We start from the raw sequence: 20,116 nt of genomic DNA, 5'->3' as shown, positions 1-20,116 counted from the left end.
ACAAACGAATCGGAAACCACTGCCATACTCTACCGCGTGGAAAGCATACTTTTATGTTTACGACCGTGTAAAACCGTCCAGTTGCCATTTTTTTTTAGTTTTATTCATCCAACCGGACATTCCAGTTCCATCCTGCCGGCCATTCCGTGCTGTAAAAAAACGGCCTTTCCTTTGTCCGTATTGCGATCGGCACGAGCATCATTGGTGTTACATCGATCTCATCACACCAGATCGGCCGACACGGTTCACCCTTCTGCTATCATCGGACCCGGTGGTGCCCGCGGTGGAGTGGGTGCACCTTAAACTGATGGCTTTTATTTTCAATTTCCATTACGATTAATGAACGTACGAACGGGGGGGGTTTTCGGGTAATTCAATAATAAACTCATTTCGGCGGGCCCGGGTTTCATTCCCCGCTTTTAGATTACCTTTTCGGCGGCTTGTTTATCATTCCAGCGCGTTACCACGATCGATCGGTCGATCGATTCGACCATTCGGCTGGTGGTGCGAGGCGGGTCGGCAATTTCTTGCAATGTGCAACACTCACCGTGTACCGTTTATCGAATCGCCGACAACACCGGTGCACCGGTTGAGGTGCGCACTAATGGGAATTTGCGTTTTTGCTTGATCTTCCGATGTAATCGAATCCGGCCTGCAAACCGTCAAGGATTGTACGACGGGACTTTGTTCGATTATCTCGCACTGAGTGATGATTGGGAGGACAACAATCCACGGCCAATCCGTTTAATCGAACGTCCGGAAATCGGGTGTGGTGTGGCTTACGTCTTTGGCGTTTCTGGTTTTCCTTTTTGCACAACAGCCCAGCAATCCAAATCTGTATTCCGGTTCGATCGCAATCATCAACACAATTCCAAGTGCTTTGCGTGCTTGGGTTTCCGAAAGGTAAAGAGCGACGGTAGTGGAAAGAAACAAACAAGAGTAGCCCAGCGAGCCCTGAAGTTCAATTTCTCATTTTCCTTTATTTGCCTCAATCGAGTTATTACGTTTCCCCACATAATAACAATAATATTATGGGCGATTATTCACTGAGCAGCAGCTCGTTTGTTTGCCAATTTGGTCGGTTATGTCATGCCCAGCACAGTGTGCCGGTTCATGGTATGCAGCCAACGCACGGTAGCTTTCGTAATGATGATGATAACAATTATGAGTAATGGCGAACCGCGAGTGCTTTGCGTTGCGACGGTGTCAGGATGTTAAGCGCGGACATCTTGACCGTAGCATAGCAGGGAGCGTCATGTGCTCGTAAAATTCAATGCAAGCCTAGTGGAGGTCACACTGTAGGGTAGTTACAGTTGCTGAAACTGTAATGCGTATTGAACCTGGGGATTAGTAATGGCTTTGTTTAAACTAGAGGCAATCAATATATAAGGTATATAATATATAAGGTAAGGTAATATAAGTTGTAAGATGTATTTGTGAGCAATTTTCAATTGTTTCCAAAAATTAACAAACAAAAATTAATTAATTTAAATTGTTTTATATTAATCAGAAAATTTCGATTTTTGTTTCATTCACCATAAATTGACGGTAGGTGTTCCGAGAAACATGGGATATTCCGTTCGATTTCAAGACAAAATAAAAGAGTTTAAATTGAAACAGAAAACATAAAAAATAATGACAACACATACAGGTTTAGGTATCTGCTTTTCAGGAAAAGCTATAAGGACCACAAAATAGTTGTAGTGATCTCAGAATAGTTGGTGTTATTTTAGTTCTATTATTTTTTATTATTAGAACATTGGGCTTCGGAGTGCTTGTAACAAAACTCTTTTTAATCGCCGTTTTATTAAAAATTTAACTACTCTAAGTCAATACGACCTGCTCAGCTTACAAAATCACTCTCCCAGGACGGCATATTTAAGACTTTTCAGTTTAAATTTTGTTAAAACTTAAACCGCCATCCAACACGGATTGGCATCATAAAGAGATAGGTAGCAACTCATTTGTATACAATAATAAATTTTCCACAAGAAAGTTGTTGCTAGCACATGTTTGCCAACGTTCGTATGACTGTTACTGCTGCTGCTGCTGCTGGTACTGGTGCTTGTAGTTGTTCACAAAACCACATTGCCCAGCAAAAAGACATCGTCCACGACAGGACCACGTGAAGTGCATGTTGCGTTACAAATTCCATTCCGAGCTCGAAGATGAACTGCAAACCCCACCCTGCCGTTACCGTGTGGCAGCAGCATGTCCATGTTCACATTTATCTCCTGCAGTTACAGTGGATTCACCCATCGAACAACAACGAAAAAAAGGAAGAAAAAACAGTCTCCCTTTCTCACCCCTCCTTTCCAAACAAATCCATTGGTGCGTCATTTTCGGAGCATAGTAAATCTTGGCTGCACCTTCCGCTGCATTCTGTGCCGCTTGTTTGCTATTTAGATTTACAATCGGGCGATCTATTAAAATTATGCAAAAATTCGCCACCCATCCCATCGCCCGACGGTCGCCTTATCCAGTCCCTGCCGGCGCATGCTCAGCCTCGTTTGCGGCTCTGAGAGTGGCAAAATCAGGCCAGGCACCGCCGGTGCAATTGCTCGCGGCGACTGTCGATTTCAAGTCGTTTCGGGGGGAAAAACGGGGATGGCGCTGGCCGTCGTTTGCGCCCGTACCGCAGCCACGGTGAGGATCATTGTGTAGTACGAACGACACTGGCGTCGGCTAGACCAGCCAAGTCAGAGTCCAGTGTCATCTCAATTCCCAGGAATTGGCCAACTATTTTTAAACCCCTTGTGCGCTGGATGGTAGCAAATCGAAAGCACGAATCCCAAGCGGCTACACCAGATGGGAATGAATTTCAACCTAATTAAAATATGTTACACTTTCCGCACCAGCCACATTGGCATATGCTAAAGGCAACCTTCCCGGGCTCGTATCGTTATCGAACGTCTCAAGAGGCTCAAGGTGGAAAGGCAAAAATCAGCTTTACTTTACGATCGTTTGGAAATGGTGGAAATTGCCTGTTATTCAATGTGTGTAATGATTTCAGTGCGTTTATGTTTTTTTCGTGCAGGCTCGTTTTCGCATATTTAATCTACACATGACTTACCGGTGTGTCATTTTTTAAGTGGTTGGTTTCTTATATGTATTTTCCCATTTTTTCCTTCTATCCTTTTCACAGCATCTTCCACGTTCTATCTGCAAATCGCTGCCATCCTCGTCGTGTCCGGTTGCGCTGCAAGCCCTTTTTTCTACGATCGCGTTGCGTTGAACAGCTGGGTCTGGAAGTGTCTCATTAAGGAAGGAGGAACGACCAAACAAACCAAAATGTGCCTCCCTTGCGCGCGGGCCGTTCGATTCTGATCGATCCACTTCACGCGCACCTGAGCCCCTGTGTTTGTGTTGCAACACATCGACGACAGAATGGCGAACCCGTGCTTCGATCCTGCCACCGCACCGTACCCAGCCACCGTGTGCATCCATCTGTGGCCCCGGGAGGCGTAAAGTTTTCCAACGCCAACGGCACGCATCCGCAGCAGAAGGAGCAGCAGCAGTAGCAGCAGCAAACAGCATCGACAGAAACCCCTACGGCTGGGACACGGTAATTGAAAATTCAAAACGAACCCCAACACGTACACGACGCGAGTGGTGTTACCGGCGGAGAGCTGTCCCGCATCTAAACCTACACACGCCCGGTACGGTGCTGCGTCTGGTGCACCCGGGTCGGGGCGATTTTGTTGTTTGGCGTCTACAGCCGAAGGCCACTCTCCTGGTGGGCCTCGACACCCTTCCCGAAAACTCGCCAACCGGAGGAATGACGAATTTAAACAAGCTCAAGGTGGTCGTCATTGGCAGCGCCAAAGTGGGCAAATCGGGTAAGTGTATGTGTGTGTGTGTGTGTGTGTGTGTGAAGTGGGTGGGGGGGGGGGGCTTCAAGGGATCGAGCGTAAATTTTTATGCTTATTGTTATGGTTATTGCGAATTTGAATGCATTTCTGGTGTGTTCAGGCAGCGGGAAGGGTCTCGCTGAACTTGTTAGGCGTCTTCATCCATCTACTTCGTCACTAGTTTGCATTCGTCTCATCGGCAATCGTGGTTAGAGAAATTGCGATTAGCCTATTTTAGGATTGATCTCGGGACCGACCTAACCGATGGACGGGGGCTTCGGGTGCACTGTGTCGCCGGTGCCACATGTCAACCCACATCGGACGATGCATTTCAAGAGCGCGTGTAGTTGAACGACAAGCCGCATTAGGGCATTCGGGAAGGTTGTTTCTTCCTCTCCCTTGCTTCTACATGATCGGAGGTACTTGAAATTGTAATAACCTAATTACCGATGAACAGGTGCTTCCGTTGAAGAAACTTCTTTCGCCGGGAGTCGTTGGAGTGGACAGAAGTGTAAGGGGAAGGGGATCAGCGAAAGACCAATGACTGAAGGTTTGCGTGATGGAAAGGTATTTAAATTAATTTCATTGTAACCGTTTAGAAGCAAATGGGTAATTTGAGCTTTCTCTTGGCAGAGATATATTTGACATGTTTGCAAACAAGTTGGATTCTAACTATAAAACAACTTTCTTCGCTTCACAAATATGCAGAGCAATGAGCTGAATTAAAATGGCTCAAACCTTAACATAATCATTTACTTTATCCGTCATCGTTTCTTTAAAAAAGGTTTGCAGAACAAGATGATCTTAAAGAAAAGAGAATGGAAAAGTTGACGTACATTCCCGATTGAAATTTGATACACAAAAGATAAGATATTTTAAGTTATAGGATTACCAAATTGTAAAGTGGTAAATCGGGATTTTAATTTCGAGAAAATGCCAAAATCGTTTTGTAGGAACCGGATGTAGCACAGAAACAAAAAATCAGACTATTAATAACCAATAATGAACATTACAAATCACAGTAAACTAGATAAAGTAGATTTCATCAAGCGCTGATCACAAAAATAAATAGATAAATAAGAGTTTCACTCGTCAGTATAAGCAGCGCAGCCTTTGTTTTGGAACATCTATACTTGTGTTAGGATCAACAATGCTGTTGATCATTCTTCAAAGTAGAGATGAATGAAATGAATGTAATCGAAATAACAAAGTTTAAATTTCATATTCACATTTTTATCTAAGTGAAGGGTTTAAGGCACGATCATGTCTTAACAATTATAAGATGGTTCCCGATTTATTCGTAATATAATTTTTAAAAAATTCATAAATTCCCAAATACATTTATTATTGAGTAGTTCAACAACCTTAATTTTGAAAATAAAATCCTTACAAGTAAAAAACCTTACCCATTTTTTTTATTTAAAAATTTTCAAACATATTCTCATGTTAGGGAAAACTTTCGTTTAGGCATGATACTGTAAGTTTAATATTTTACCTTAGCGCTAGCAAAAATTGTTACTAAAAAAACTGAAAAGCATGCTTTGTTTTTCAAGGTTCTTAAATCATCAATGTCTTACAAAAGAGTCATTAGAGAAATGATGAAGATGATAGAAAAAAAGCAAACAATGATGATTCAAATTGACGATTTCTGAAATCAAAACAAAAGCACTGTTTACGATGCCTCACCGATTTGTTTGTTTTGCTCGATTCCCACCAAAAATTCAACGCAACTTTCCATTACGAACTTGAACCCTATCTATCGATCGTAATCATCAACATTCCTCGGCCATGGTGCATCAAACCTTGAACTGAATCGGTGTCAAACGACGATCACCCTTGTGCCCCAAAATCAGGATCAGTAAAACGCCGGGGATCGATCGGCCGCCAGCTCATTAGACGTGAGCAGTGAAACCGATTTCACCAAACCCACCCGCCGAAACAAAAACGGCAACGGTTTTCGACGATGACCGATGCACGTTCGTGTTCCGTTTTCGGTCAACGTGCACGTGACTGCACCGCCACAACCACCAGACTGTTCGCGTTGACGCTATCGCACACGCATTATCTTTATTGGACAATCGGGCGGGTTGGGTTGGTGAAAACTGGACGAACGAATGATGACGACGGGCTCACGATGCAGCCAAAACGGTTCGATTATTCGAAGCGTGATAAATCGTAATTAATAATTCGAGCCCCTTTCACGAGCCAACGTCAATGGTGTGGCTATGGTGTGCGGGTGGAAACACGAGGAAGTAGCTAAAGACCCAATAAAAGGGTTGGTGGGTGGTTTGTAACTTCGGGTGTCGGCGAAGGCAGGGGAAGCGAGCGGGACAATATTCAATGCATTTCGTTCAACTTCGACCTACATACGGGGACGGTGTACGGCCAGTTCGATCGCTTGGACATGAGGTCTTTATCAACCACCGTGCGAAAGCGAACGGTTGGACCTGCTGCATTAAAACACTGAAAGGAAATGCATCACCATGCGCACCATCTCTATGTGTGTGTGTGTGTGTATGCGCGTGAATGCATGTGTTGAATGGTTATTTATTTCACTTTTTCAGCATCACCGTATTCGCGAGCAGGGTAGTAACGGTGGTCGATAATAAAGAGATCTGTTGGGTGATTTTTCTTTCATCAAGAGAAATGAGGTGTCCCGAAGCGATCGTTGAGTTTTTGGGGTGCAGCATGGTGATCTTGTGCACCGTTTGCCAAATAGCAGGACTGCCCTGCCCTGCCCAGGCACAATGGTGAGATAAATAGCGTCCGATTGTGCCGTCCGAGCTGGGGCCAGTTCACGAAAGTCAAACTGTTACAAATTGTGTACACAGGCAGCCCTTTCTTCAGGGATTCGACCGTGTTTGGAACGCTGGGGCGGCAGGAATGTAAGGTGTAGGTGAAATAAAATGAATTGAAATTATCTTTTGTGATGCATCACTTACTGAGCCGGACAGTCAGTCAGTCAGTCAGTCTGTGTTGCAGGACCTTCCAGCCATTGGTTAACGGTGCCTCGAAGGGCGATGTTAGTTATGGAACGCCACGACACGAAGCAGCGACAAACAATGCATCGTTTCTAACTGAATATCGCTGCAGACGATAACATTGTTCGCCGAGGTGCGTGTCCTTTATGATTTTAAGACGAAAAACGTAAGCGATGATTTAAGCACAAGTATATTTTGTACTATAGTGGGGTATGCGTGGCGTGGAGCTATTTTATGAATACTATTTGTCAAGATTGTGGAATCATCAGGCACCGGGTTACGGCACCATGAGCAAAGATTGCACGATCTCTTGCAACTGGCTGCACAGTTTGTAGCACTGTACAATCTCCAGACGGGTGCGTTCCAGCACGGTTTGAAACGAACTCAATCAGGAGACTCCATTTCCTAAAAGGAAATCATGTCGCCACGGATCAAAACAACATCGACTGATTCGGCTGATACTGCTGATGCGGGAGAACTTCTCCAACACGTCATCGGCATGCTCATGCGGGGTGCGGAGGTATCGTGTCAACAGGGCTCTGACCAAACCACCAAGCTCCATAAACGTTCACATCAGAGCCGTGGTGCAACGAGAACCACAGTTTGCCGCACTCACTCGTTGGGAAGCGTCTTGAGGTTCCCTTTTTCGAGAACGCTCCATTTCACAATCCCAAACCCCTTGTCCCGCCGTGCAGTCTGTCGGGTGTCGGGTGCACACGACTGTCCTTAACGGGCAGCGCAATCCAAAACTCGTTCCAAGCGCACCGTTCCATCGATTGCGGCGTACAACACCGGCAGATCACTCTTCCATCACAGTTTGATGCTTATGCTTCTCACCTTGAAGGCCATCGCGATCGCTTGAGTCGGGTTGGGAAACTTTATGGGATGAAAACTATGTTTGTTTGTGTGTGTGTGTGCGTGTGTGTAAATACGTGTGATTGTATAGAGTAATGCACTACTAATGGTACGCTTTACATTCCACAGCCGTCACGGTGCGTTATCTCACGAAGCGTTACATCGGGGAGTACAGCTCGGCGAGAGGTAAGTCCAGCGCAGCAGGAAGATTCCAGCCAGAACCGATTTCATCGCACCATTCTTTCGTTTGCTTTTTTCCCTTTGTGTTGCAGACTTCCTGTACCGGCATAGTGTCACCTATGACAATATTACGACCGAGGTGGAAATTATGGACACTTCCCGGTGTGATGTACGTAGTAGCCGTGATGTTACGTTGCAGCTTTTCGGCTAACATTGTGTGTAATTTGTCCCTTTTTCAGAAGCGGGGCTGCTTGTACGAACATCTCCGCTGGGGAGACGCATTCGTGGTCGTGTACTCAATCTGTGATAAGGCAAGCTTCGAGGAGGCGGCCGACTACCTGCAGCAGCTGACCAAGCTGAAGCTGCCCTCCTACTACACGCTCCTGCTGCTCGGCAACAAAAGTGATCTCGATCATGCGAGGTAAGCGGAGCTGTTCCACCACAAATCCTTACATTCCCGATATATTATTAACTTTATTTCGCTACTTGCAGGGAAATCTCCGTTAATGACGGACAGGAGCTCTCGTTCCGCTACTCCTGCCAGTTCTACGAGGTGTCGGCGGCGGAAAATTTTGCCGGCGTATCGCTCGCCTTCCATTCGCTGATCCGCGAGGCCCGCTCGACCCAGCTATTTCGGGCGCTGCCGATGCGAAGGAAGCTGGGCGTCAACAGTGTATCGAAAGCGCTCGGGAACATTTTTGGCAAGAACAGCAAGGGCGAGCGGAAGAAACGACCCTCGCTTAGTATATGACAGCCACCGGTTAATGCTGGGACCAGGGACACCAAGCACCATCGACATCCGAGCCTGCCTTAAGCGGGGATGCATTTCTTTTTTTTTTATTTTGTATTTTTATCGATTGCACGATGTACATATAAATATTTGTAACAGACTTAGCTTCCGCTACCCAGCTTAGATGCTAGAACAAGTGTAAAGAATAGTGAGTAATAAGCAACTGTGACACCAATGCAGCCATTCCTGAGGGGACTCTACCCTTGTTTTTAGTAATTTAGTGAGTTTTTTTACATTACATGCAACAGTGCTAGATTCAAAGTACTAAATTCAAATCTTGCCGGGCAAACGGAGAGCTTGTTTCGAACAGCAGTTGTATTACGTTCCTATCAGATCAGTTCCGTAGGATAAGACACTTGGATTGCCTAACAAATATTGTAAAGAAAAGTAAAATAAAACCCAAGTAGAACGAAGATAACTAAACCTTTTCATTATGCTTTTAAGGTTACATGAGTAAAAACAGTCCCTTGTTTGAAATCACTTGTTGATTTTGATGTAGGATCCTATTGAGAGAAAAAACTGGGATATAAATATGAATTGTTGTCTACCAGAATATGAATATAAATATCGACATTGATAACGAGCTGCAATTGCAACGAGTATCTGCAATCGGATTCGGAACTGGAATCGATTTTTCTTCGGAAACTTCTAATTTCATTTCAAGAGTTAATTCTCATTCCGGAGTCAATTCCGATTGCGAAGCTGATTGCGATTCCCTGGTTGATTCTGATTTTGACGCAAATTTTGATTTGGATTCCAGACTGCAAAATTGATTCCGTAAAATCATTCCGGGCCTACTCTGCGGAATCGATTCCAACTAGTAGTTCCTATTCCGAGCTTTTACCAATAGCACAGACAATAATCACTTTTGCTTTGCCGTTATTTCTAAACTTGGTGATGTCATTAGAGATTATGGTCAGTTTATCCGCCGAAGTGAAGCTATGAAGCTTTCGTTTTTCTGGGATAATAATTGATAATGGATAATTGATTTTCCAGTTGAGATATTGTGGAGCTTAATTTGTGGCACTTGAGGTTTCGACCATATTTCCAGACGAGTCTCGTCAACAGGACTTACAGCCTAAGCTGCCATTCCATGGTCAAATTGAACAGAGAAATCAACCGCATCTAAAATTAGAACTTTACTTAGAATAATCTCAGACATAGAAGAAAAAGAAGAGTCTTGTCATTTTCGAATGAATCAGGATGAGTCCGACTGTGTACTATCATGAGATAAAACAATCCAAACGTTACAGATTAAATTTTAGCGACCGAAAAATTACATATCCATAAAGAAAGCTTCTAGCTTCACTACTTTATTTTGCTCAATAGATGGCGTTTCATAACTGATCAATATATTGCTGTACTTTTCTTGCAATGTATGTCGCCAAGCATCATTTATCTATTTATGGCCTATATAGCCATCCTAAGCGCCACAGGTTAAGCTTAAACGACTGGAAAATTGAATATCCATATAAAAAAATGAAAGCTCCACAGCTTCATTGGTTTGATCAATAGATGGCGTATTACAACTCATCATTATATTGCTATCCTGTTCTTGCAATGTGTTTCGACAAGTTTCATCTTATCATGACCTATATAGCCTTATAACTTTCTGAGCAAAAATCTATGTGAATGGTCGTGTGGTCAGATACGTGGGTATCAACACCAACGACCATAACTCAATTCTCACTTGCTTCAGTACTGGTGGTTTCCGTTGGAGTTTAGTAATTAAACAATTGTATCGCCGTTCTAGTTCTAGCGATGCATAACTTCAATGCGAAACCATACAACAGTACAGAGGAAATGAGAAAGCTCTCCTCCAAGCGATGAAGCTCAACTGGTTGGGGTATCCCACCAACAGAGAGCGCCACCAGCTTTTTTGCTATTTTTACAATGAATGAGTCGTTTGCTGTCTGCTAAACGAAGTCTTTCTATATTCCGTTTAGGTAGAGAACTTGAGTCGTTTAGAAGCCGTTTAGTGGTCGTTTAGTGGATTTGTGGCACTTGGGATGAATCAAAAGTTTTTGTAGTTTAAAATTGAAAAAAATACCCGTGTATCCGCTGGCCAACTTGAAGGATAAGAAAATCTTCTGTTAGAATTATATTAAATAATTAATTTAATGACTAAAACCTACCACTTCAAGCTAAATAACACAATAATTATGGAAATTTTTGAGGGAGCCGTAGAATTCACATTCAAGATACGCGATCTCTTCTCGGTCTGCATTAGTAACGTATCTTTGGGACAGCCTGCACAATTTTCATAATTTTGGCCAAATTCAATGTCATTTCGCGCACTGTCCAAAACATTCCAAGTAGAAATTGCTACATGGGAAGACATATTTTTTCAATACTTCTGCATTACATCCTTAATTGAAGGAAAATTTATGAGATAGTGAATAAAGTTTTTAAATGTTCACCTAATTTCCAAGCGGCAAGCACCTAAAACATAAAAAATAAGATAATAAATTTAAATTTTCAATATCACACATTTGACGTTTTCGGCAGCGACCATTGTGCGTATTGGCGTTTCTTGTGGCCGCTAGCCAAACTACAGCGTCGAGAGAAAATAAAATATGGCGAAAAAATCTGCTGGCGGTCCAAACGCGGTAGCTCCGTATGAATGGTAAAGTTTATCTGATAAAAAGTGATTGTGAGTGTATTTAAAGTGTCGCCAGCGGTAGAGTAAACCGCAAGCAAGAGAAAACGTCCGTCCATCCGTTCGTTGTCCGTCGCGAAAATGGAGCCACCGACGGCAGAAGCGGTGCTGCAAGGCGTTTTCACCCTGTACAACGATCCGAACAATGTGGAAAAGGAGAAAGCCTCCAAGTGGTTGGAAGAGTTCCAGAAATCGGTAAGTGCTGCTGGCCGTGGCTGTTTGCAGCTCGCCGCGGAGCTTTGGCCGGGTAATACGTGCACCGTCAAGGTCTGAGCGAAGGAACTCTCTCGCGCACAATCAGCATCATAACCTCAAAGAACGGTTTGTTCTGGAACATTTCTGATCGAATGGTTTCCCAACGTCTTGCCTCGCACTGGGTACCGCGACCGCGCCGCAGCTGTGACGCGACTCGTTTTCGGATGAAACACAGCGCCATGCCGTACCTTGCGAATGGTGGGCAAACGATGTGCCTCCCTGTTATACGTGTGTGCCTATGCCAAACACGTAAATCGGAACGCTTTCTTTGCGCATCTGGTGAAGGTCACGGTGGTGTTGTGATTTTCCGTTTTCCGAGGGGGGGTTCCTTGTATGTCTCTTGTTCCGGTGATGGGCAGAAAACAATACGACGTTGCAGAATATTACAGTTGGAGAGAAAATGTACATTTTTGCGCTCTGGTTTCGTTTTAGATTCATTCCTGGAAGATAGCGGATGAGCTGCTGCGGCAAAAACATGATCTTAATTCCTGCACATTTGCGGCGCAGACGATGCGTAACAAGATACAGAACAGCTTTCACGAGTTGCCAGAATCGGCCCACGAATCCCTACGGCAGTCCCTGCTGGAGCATCTCAGCCACATAACGATCGAGACGAAATCGGTCATCGTGACGCAGCTGTCGCTGGCGCTGGCCGATCTGGCACTGCTCATGTCTTCCTGGCAGAAGCCGGTCGCCACGCTGCTGCAGCGCTTCTCCAGCAACGCGAACATGATGTACGCGCTGATCGAGCTGCTGACGCTGATCCCGGAGGAGGTGAATTCGCGCCACCTGCGACTCGGCGCGAACCGGCGGAAAGAGATACTGATCGACCTGGAGGCCGACTCGACGCTGGTCAGCGAATATTTAACCGTCTGTCTCGTGAACGGCAACGAGAACGAGCTGCTCCGCTCGAAGATACTGAAGTGTTTTACCTCCTGGGTGCAGATCAACGCATTTAAGCTGCCCGAAATTAGCGACAGCATGATCATCGTGTACTGCTTCCAGCTGCTTAGCAGCGGCACCACCAGCCCGGATCTCCACGAGGCGGCCACCGACAGTCTCTGCTCGCTGCTGCACTGCATGGAGCTGAACAACTCGCGCGGCGGGCTGGACGAGAAGCTGTTCGGCGGCATCATGTGCCTGGAGGAGGCGTACAACATGTCGGTCGCGCAAGAAGATCTGGACAAGTCGATGAATCTGTGCCGGCTGTTCACGGTGCTGGTGGAGAGCAATCTGACGCGGATGGTGGCCTTATCGGACGACGAGACGCCCCACTACTCGGTCAAGTCGCTCGATCTGGTGCTGAACTGCGTCGGCCACTACGACTACGAGGTGGCCGAAATTACGTTCAACATGTGGTACCGGCTGAGCGAGGATTTGTACCAGCGGAACAACTATCAGCTTACGGCGCACTTCAAGCCGTACGTGGAGCGTCTCATCGCGGCCCTGTACAAACACTCGCAGCTCGACCCGGACCACGATGGGCTGGTAGAGGAGGGCGGATCTTTCAAGGTATGGATCGAATCGAATCAACGGCGTGCAGTGTTACGGAGGGCGATGAAACGAACTCTCGATTGATGATTTTTTTCGTCGTCGTTTGTTTTTTTTTTTTTTTTTAGGATTTCCGATCGAAGGTTTCAGAAATAATTAAGGACGTCATATTTATCGTCAGCTCAATCAGCTGTTTCAAGCAGATGTTCGTCGTACTGCAATCCCCGAACGTGTCGTGGGAGTCGAGCGAAGCGGCACTGTTCATCATGCAAAACGTGGCGCGCAACATTCTGCCGTAAGTAGCGACAGACGCCTCCCTAGGCCTCGCGCTTTAGTGTTGGATAGGGTTGCGGTTTGTTTTTTAGGCCCCTGCCACTACTACTTGGTCTAAAGCTTATTATCCGTACCGTACTGTAGCACTCCGGTACAGCCAATAGCGCAGCAGCACACGGTAGTTCCGTGCCGTCCCGTGCCTCGGCCGTACGGAAGTACCGTTTGCGGCTCGCGGTGGTCCCGATAATAAGAGCGTAGAACGAGCGGAGTGCAAGCGTGCGGCGATAATGTTTTGAAAACTTAGTGTTGTAGTAGACGCATGTGTAACTGTTGAACCAACCTTTTGTACCTAGCCAATTTGAACTGAGCAGCACAACTACTTTCCTTTACTCCTTTTCCCCCACACTGCTCGAAAAACGAACACCACACCCGCAACCATGAACCGCCGCTGCCGCTGCCGCTGGCGAATGGAAATCGGACACAATTTTAATGTACTTTTGCGATTTGTGTTATTTGCATCTTCTAGAGAGATAATGGAATTGGGAGAGCGTGAGATACCAACGTCGCGGTTCAACCAGCTTTGGTGATTAAAATGAAATGCTCGTAGACATGGTTTAAGGGTTACAAATGGTTTTCTATTTTCTCTCTCTTCCCCTCTCTCCCTCCCTCCCACCGCCCGGGTTCCGTTGTAGTGAGGAGAGCGAGGTCGTGCCGAAGGTGGTCGAGGCGATACTGAACCTGCCGGAAAACTGCCACATCGCGATCCGCTACACATCGATCAGCATTCTGGGCGAGCTGTGCGACTGGATCGACTCGAACCCGGAAACGCTCCAGCCGGTGCTGAACTTCCTGCTGTTCGCGCTGCAGCAAAAGAACGGACTGGCATCGGCGGCCGCCAACTCGCTGCAGCTGATCTGCTCCACGTGCAAGAAGCACATGGTCGGCCACATTAGCGGACTGATGGAGATAGCGCGCTGCCTGGACAGCTTCGACATCCAGTCGGAGTCGGCGATCGGGCTGCTGAAGGGCATCTCCATCATAATAGGGCGTCTGCCGCCGGCCCAGCTTACACCCGCCATGCAGGAGCTGTGCAGCTTCCAGGTGGAGGCGCTCAGCCGCCTCGCGAACGGTGACGACGACGGGCTGGACGGGAAGAAGAGCCGCTCCGATCCGGCCTTCTGGCTGGACCGGTTAGCCTCCATCTACCGGCACGTCAGCCCGACCGTGCGCAACAACGAGGTGAACCCGTGCGCGTTCGTCATCGTCAACAACTGGAACGTGTTGTCGCGCGCGCTCGAGCGGTACAAGAACGATTCGAAGATCATGGAACGCATCGTGCGCTGCATCCGGTACGCCATACGGTGTATTGGGAAGCAGGCGATGCCGATACTGGAACCGCTGGTGAAGCAGATCATCACCATCTACTCCGGCCACAATCACAGCTGTCTGCTGTACCTGGGCAGCATACTGGTGGATGAGTTCGCGTACGAGGAGGGCTGCACCCAGGGCCTGCTCAACATGCTGCAGGCGTTCATCGAGCCAACGTTCGGCGTGCTGCAGATGGAGAACGGGCTGAAGAATCATCCGGACATGGTGGACGATTTCTTCCGCCTGGCGACGCGCTTCATACAGCGCGCTCCGCTCCAGTTCCTGCAGTCCCCGCTCGTGACGCCGATCATACAGTGCGGGCTGTTGGCGTGCACGCTCGATCACCGCGAGGCCAACATATCTGTGATGCGGTTCTTCTGCAGCCTGTTGCGCCACGATCGGGCGAACGATCTAGAACCGATGGTGCAGTCGATACTGGCATCGCACGGCGAAGCGCTCATCATGAACCTGCTGTACGCGTCCGTCTTCTGCCTGCACTCGAACATGCTGTCGGACGTGGCGGAGGTATTTGTCGAAATTAAGCAGCACAGCCCGCACCAGCTGGAGGAGCACGTGAAAAAGGCCGTCGACTCGCTGCCGAAGAAGAACAGCGGTGGCTCCGTAACGGTAACGCACGAGCAGATGGTGCAATTCGTAACCAACGTGGTCAAGTAAGTGAAGTGCGGGGTGCGATAGGGCGAGAGAGCGCGCGAGCTAACGAAGAATACGCGCCGAAAAAGGCTGAAAGCGGTGTCCTAATTGGGGTAATTTGTTTGTCTCTTTCAGCTCCCAGACGGCGAGGGCCACGACGCAAGCACTGCAAGACTTTGCGCGGTTATATCGATAGACAACGGAGAAGGCGGCGAAACAGTTGTCCGGCAGTTAGCTCTAATTGATACGTGTAACTGACTACAGTTTGTTATTAGTGACGAAGTGCGAAAAACACACCCTGTACATACATTAACTCCCCATTCAAACGATAGTGCGTTCGTGACGTATAGGATTTCCGGCTCGATCGGAAGAACACAGTTTTTAAGTGATCGCGAAGGAAGAAACGAACACTTACACGAGAAGGAGGAGAAAAAGAAGAAGAAGAGGAAGACACAAGGATGTGTAACCGGGGCCCGTCTCCGGTCGTCGCGTCGGCAGCGGTTTGTTGCGTGCAAAGTTAGGCGTTTCGCTGTATGTACAGACAACATATGGCCGCGAAATTTAAATGTGTGCGATAATCGCACGAAAGATATTAATTAAAAGCATATTTGAAATAATTAACGAATTCAATTGTAATACTGCAATTGCCCTCCCCCAACTCCCTGTTGTGTAAGCAAATCGTGAAGCGAACATAAATAACGATGATCCAAGAGAAACAGTGTACTAGTGCTCTTCTAACACCAACGCCACAACCATCCACCATCAAGCCGTTCTTTGCCGGTTCACGTTTCCGGAATTTAAATGGCAACATCATGTAAAATGGACACGAAGCGCCGACGATATGCTCTCCTGCGGGTCTTTCTTATTCATCGTCTTGCCCGTGTGTCGAGTGCTGCTAGTAAAACGAATTTGACGACGGAGGAGGGAATATGTATAGTTTCCCTTACTACGTAGTTTCCCATTAACGGTCGAAAGCAATTAGTTTTGTGCAAGAGCGAAGTAGAGGGAGTATTAAATTAAGTCCTCTTTTGTTTGCCCACCTTGTTAGCTCCACGATTGGCGCCAAGTAGTTGATATCTCTAGAGTAAATATGAATTATTTCGCTCTCTACCGGATGAGTTTGAACTGTGATATGTTGTGCACAGATGCATTAAACATAGCTCGGCGTGGTAAAGGATATCTTAAAAAACAACCAACACTAGTTACAATATACTTGATCAATGAAAATTTACTGATGCTTTTGTTTTCATTCATCCCCCTTCCATCCCAACGGCAAATTTAATGGTAGCATTTTCGAATTTGATTGCAAAAGCTGTAAGTTCGAAAATTATAACGGATATTTTTTGACAGCAGCCCCATGACAGATGCACCAGCTGACTTTGACGTACCAGTTTGCCGGGCAAACAAAACAACAACAGTGTAGTTTGGTGCTTGCGACCGGTGGCTGATGTTGCGAAATAGAACGATGCTTCGGTTACGAATATTTTACCGCACTATGTGCCAGAAGATAGTGAAAGAAAACACTAGCCCGGATGCTGCTCGAATATACGCGCCGCACATTGGTAAGGATCGGAAGACGGAAGAAGCTCAATAAATGGTAACCTCTCTACTTGACTCTACCTGTAGGTGCGGATTACAGAGTGGTTCACAAATGGTTGCTAAACAATCCTGCCCTGCTGGAGTTGGATCGGGAGGAAACGATCCGGAAGCTGAGCTACCTCAAGTACGTTTACATAACCCCGGATGAGATCCTGGAGCAGCCGCACGTGCTTTTCAACCATCTGATTACGCTCGAAAACCGTACCACAATCTTGCGCGAGTGTGGGCTGGTGGAGGGCCTCACGCTGAATGCCATCGGAAACTATCTGAAATTGATACGCAAAAGCATTGTGATGCTAAAGCGCAACTACCTGATTCCGAAGGATTTGGATATGTACGAGCAGCTGAAGCGACAGTTTGAGTGCCCGGTAGAGCCGAAGCTGCGCTGGGATGATGGCACGCGGCTGCAGGATATGCGCATCGCGTTCTTCAACGAATTCCTTACCAAGCGGCTTGACTTCGGCCCGACCGAGCTGGAAAAGCTGTGGAAATCCTACTCGAAAATCAAGCACAAAAGCTTCGGCCACACACAGCGCGTCGTCGATATACTGCAGTACGATTACCAGTTTAGCCGCGACAAGCTGATCGCCAACATGTTTCTGCTGCATGCCGATCCGGAAAATTTGCTCCGCTTCCCGGTGGAGATACCGACGATCGGGGGTATCGAGCTGAAGCAGGTGGTGGCGAAGTATCCCAAGATCATGATGGTCAACTATGAATCGGTGAAACGAGTGATGGGCATTTTAAAGCAGCTCGACATACCCGACGGCGAGGTGTTGAAATGTTTGTCCGTGTTTACGCTGTCGTCGAAAACGATAGAATATCGGCTGGAGCGGTTGATGAGCGTGAAAGAGTTCGAGGTGCTAACGAAGCATCCGCGGGTGCTGAAGTTGATCCAGTACCACACGAAAGCGGCAATACGGCTGGACTATCTGCAGCAGCTGAAAGTGCGCTGTGCCTCGCTGGATGTGCTGTCGAGCAATTCGCAAAACTTTGAAAGGTATTCAAAAGCTTCCGCAAATGCTGGGCGTTTGGAGGATAGTTGTTTTTAATCCACTTTTTTCTTCTTCAAAGGTATGTTCGCGAAGGATGCGATCGTACGAAGGGTAAAGATACGGGCCACGTGCTGAGGCACATCTTCAAGGAGCGGGGTGATGCCGCATTGCAAAAGATAAAACGTCATCCGAACTGGTTCCATGTGCCGGTACTGCAGATGCAGGAAACGGTGGATACGTTGCTGAAGAAGAAGTTTACGCTGGACGATATCTTCAATAACGTTCACATCCTGCTATATCCATTGTATGTAGTCGTTTGTTGGATGCTACATTCGAAAACCGTCAGCAACAATTTTAATGTATTATTATTTCCACAGGAATCGAATTGAGGAGAAACTTACCGCACTGGAAAGCGGCGATCCAAAGCTGCAAGAGGAAATGGGCGTGGAGCTGTACAGAGCGGACAAAACGCAACTGTTGGCGCTGGCGCTGTACCTGGTGGAGCTGGAATTCCACTTCACCGGCGACGGTGTGTGGCCGGAGCAGGTCCAGCAGAGCGATTCCAGCTCAACCATCAACGTAGAGCTGCCGAGCAGTTTAAGTGGTGAGTATAAGTTTGGCAAAAAGCCTTCGAATGCAAACAGTTCCTCATGATAGTATCGAAAGACGGGGTTGTTTGAAGCTCCGCAAAAAGTTACAGAGGATCGAACAGTTTGATAAAAGAGGAAAACAAGAGTTACTTTCAAAACAAATGTGTACAGGTTCTCTCATTTGTGTGTTCCCATGATTTTATGAGTGTGTCTCAGAATTGTTTGGTTCAATTGTATCGATTCAATGGGACAATACCAATAAATTTATGGGAAACGATGAACAAATAGTGAGACGACCTGACAAAAAGGGAACTAATCAATAAATCGTGGCAAACCCTGTAATTAGAGATAGGTGAGATAGGTGGAAATGTTTGAGTATTTAAAACTACCATTTGATAACATATACTCTTCAAAGAAGCATTTGTAGTTTTGTCTTTAGATAGTTTATTTCGAACTTTATCAGAGTTTTATTTAATCTAAAAAGCCATATTACTACATTTAAAAACAAATTTCTACTGTAAAAATGTTGCATTTGTGTAAGTTGCACTTAAATAGGTTACATAGGAAAAAGTGTCGATACGTTATTTGTAAGAAAATGTGTTGAATGTAGTGGTTGTATTATTTGAAAGGCTTGTGAAAAATGGAGTCCACTTGTTTTATTTGCAATTTTGAAAGAAACATGCCCGGATCGTCTACGTGTTATTCAGGAATAAGCAACCTGTTTTTGAGAAGCGGGCCACATGCATGAGGAACTCATCTTGGCGAGCTATGAACATTATTTCTATGAGCATTATTTTCTATGAACTATTAAATATGATTAGAAAATGCGTTCGCCTTTCAATACAATGATGCTTATAACTAACCTTTTTGAAGAACCTCGATAGTTCAAGTGATGATGGTATGATGAGGAATAATCTATATCTTTTTTAAATGTTTTATACTTCTTCGGAAATCATCAAGATGTGTCACGCATCGCTCCCCTCACTCAGGTTACCTAATGCAATCAATATGCAGTACATTCTCTATCAACTTTTAGCAATGTTGTATCTGAATACGCTCGAATTAGTCGAATTTTTGATGAGAGTGTTTAAAAGTTTTGATCATTTATCCTTTTTGGCATTCAAACTTTTTGTATGTTACTCTTTTATTATTAATTCTGTTAGGTTTTGAAGGCCTGATGTTGCCCATGTCTGGTATAAATGATTAGTTTTCTGTTTGATAGCGTGCATAAATTCAATTAAAAATAAAATAAAACAACTTCTGGCAAACAATGAACTATTTTTAAATGAAATGCAACAATGTATTAGCAACGCTCGCAGGGACAAGAAAACAAAAAAAAACGCATAAAATAATAACTCACCGCATATTATTGTATGATCAAACATGTTACTGCGGTACATCGTTTTGCATCAAAACAAACTAACGATCTTATCGAGATTGGACAATCGTGGGTGAATAATTTGCTACTGAGGTACGGTACATCCAAAATAATCCGATTTAACGGTGCTGCACGCTTTTTGTGACACCACCACCACTGTTCACGATAATCGGCTGTTGGCGATTGCATGTGCCGCTTGA

The 20,116-nt window shown here is 45.9% G+C and overlaps 3 protein-coding genes across 5 annotated transcripts in view; all 3 read left to right on the top strand.

Annotated features, from left to right (window-relative positions):
- LOC121590304 (ras-related and estrogen-regulated growth inhibitor-like) overlaps positions 1-8,663 on the top strand; it is a 49,117-nt gene extending 40,454 nt beyond the window's left edge. For both annotated transcript variants that reach the window (XM_041909846.1, XM_041909845.1), the window contains exons 2-6: positions 3,146-3,839; positions 7,817-7,873; positions 7,960-8,036; positions 8,107-8,288; positions 8,360-8,663. In XM_041909846.1, coding sequence (XP_041765780.1) covers positions 3,779-3,839; positions 7,817-7,873; positions 7,960-8,036; positions 8,107-8,288; positions 8,360-8,618 — 636 coding nt within the window. In that variant the 5' untranslated portion in view covers positions 3,146-3,778 and the 3' untranslated portion in view covers positions 8,619-8,663. The remainder of the gene's footprint in view (positions 1-3,145; positions 3,840-7,816; positions 7,874-7,959; positions 8,037-8,106; positions 8,289-8,359) is intronic.
- A 2,533-nt stretch (positions 8,664-11,196) lies between these two features.
- Positions 11,197-15,954, top strand: LOC121588362 (transportin-3). 2 transcript variants are annotated; one of them, XM_041906195.1, is made up of 6 exons: positions 11,197-11,511; positions 12,004-13,083; positions 13,191-13,357; positions 13,862-13,918; positions 14,028-15,374; positions 15,490-15,954. In XM_041906195.1, the coding sequence occupies exons 1-6, from the start codon at positions 11,398-11,400 to the stop codon at positions 15,548-15,550; spliced, it is 2,826 nt and encodes a 941-aa protein (XP_041762129.1). In that variant the 5' UTR covers positions 11,197-11,397; the 3' UTR covers positions 15,551-15,954. The 2 variants fall into 2 exon arrangements, with proteins under 2 accessions (XP_041762129.1, XP_041762130.1); XM_041906196.1 differs by lacking the exon at positions 13,862-13,918.
- A 100-nt stretch (positions 15,955-16,054) lies between these two features.
- On the top strand, positions 16,055-19,179 carry LOC121588363 (transcription termination factor 5, mitochondrial). Its single transcript, XM_041906197.1, has 4 exons — positions 16,055-16,916; positions 16,981-17,953; positions 18,028-18,252; positions 18,326-19,179. The coding sequence occupies exons 1-4, from the start codon at positions 16,802-16,804 to the stop codon at positions 18,600-18,602; spliced, it is 1,590 nt and encodes a 529-aa protein (XP_041762131.1). The 5' UTR covers positions 16,055-16,801; the 3' UTR covers positions 18,603-19,179.
- The last annotated feature ends 937 nt before the right edge of the window (positions 19,180-20,116 follow it).

The sequence above is a fragment of the Anopheles merus genome, chromosome 2R, assembly GCF_017562075.2.
Source record: "Anopheles merus strain MAF chromosome 2R, AmerM5.1, whole genome shotgun sequence".
NCBI lineage: Eukaryota > Metazoa > Arthropoda > Insecta > Diptera > Culicidae > Anopheles > Anopheles merus.
This window is presented reverse-complemented; position numbering and strand designations above follow the sequence as displayed.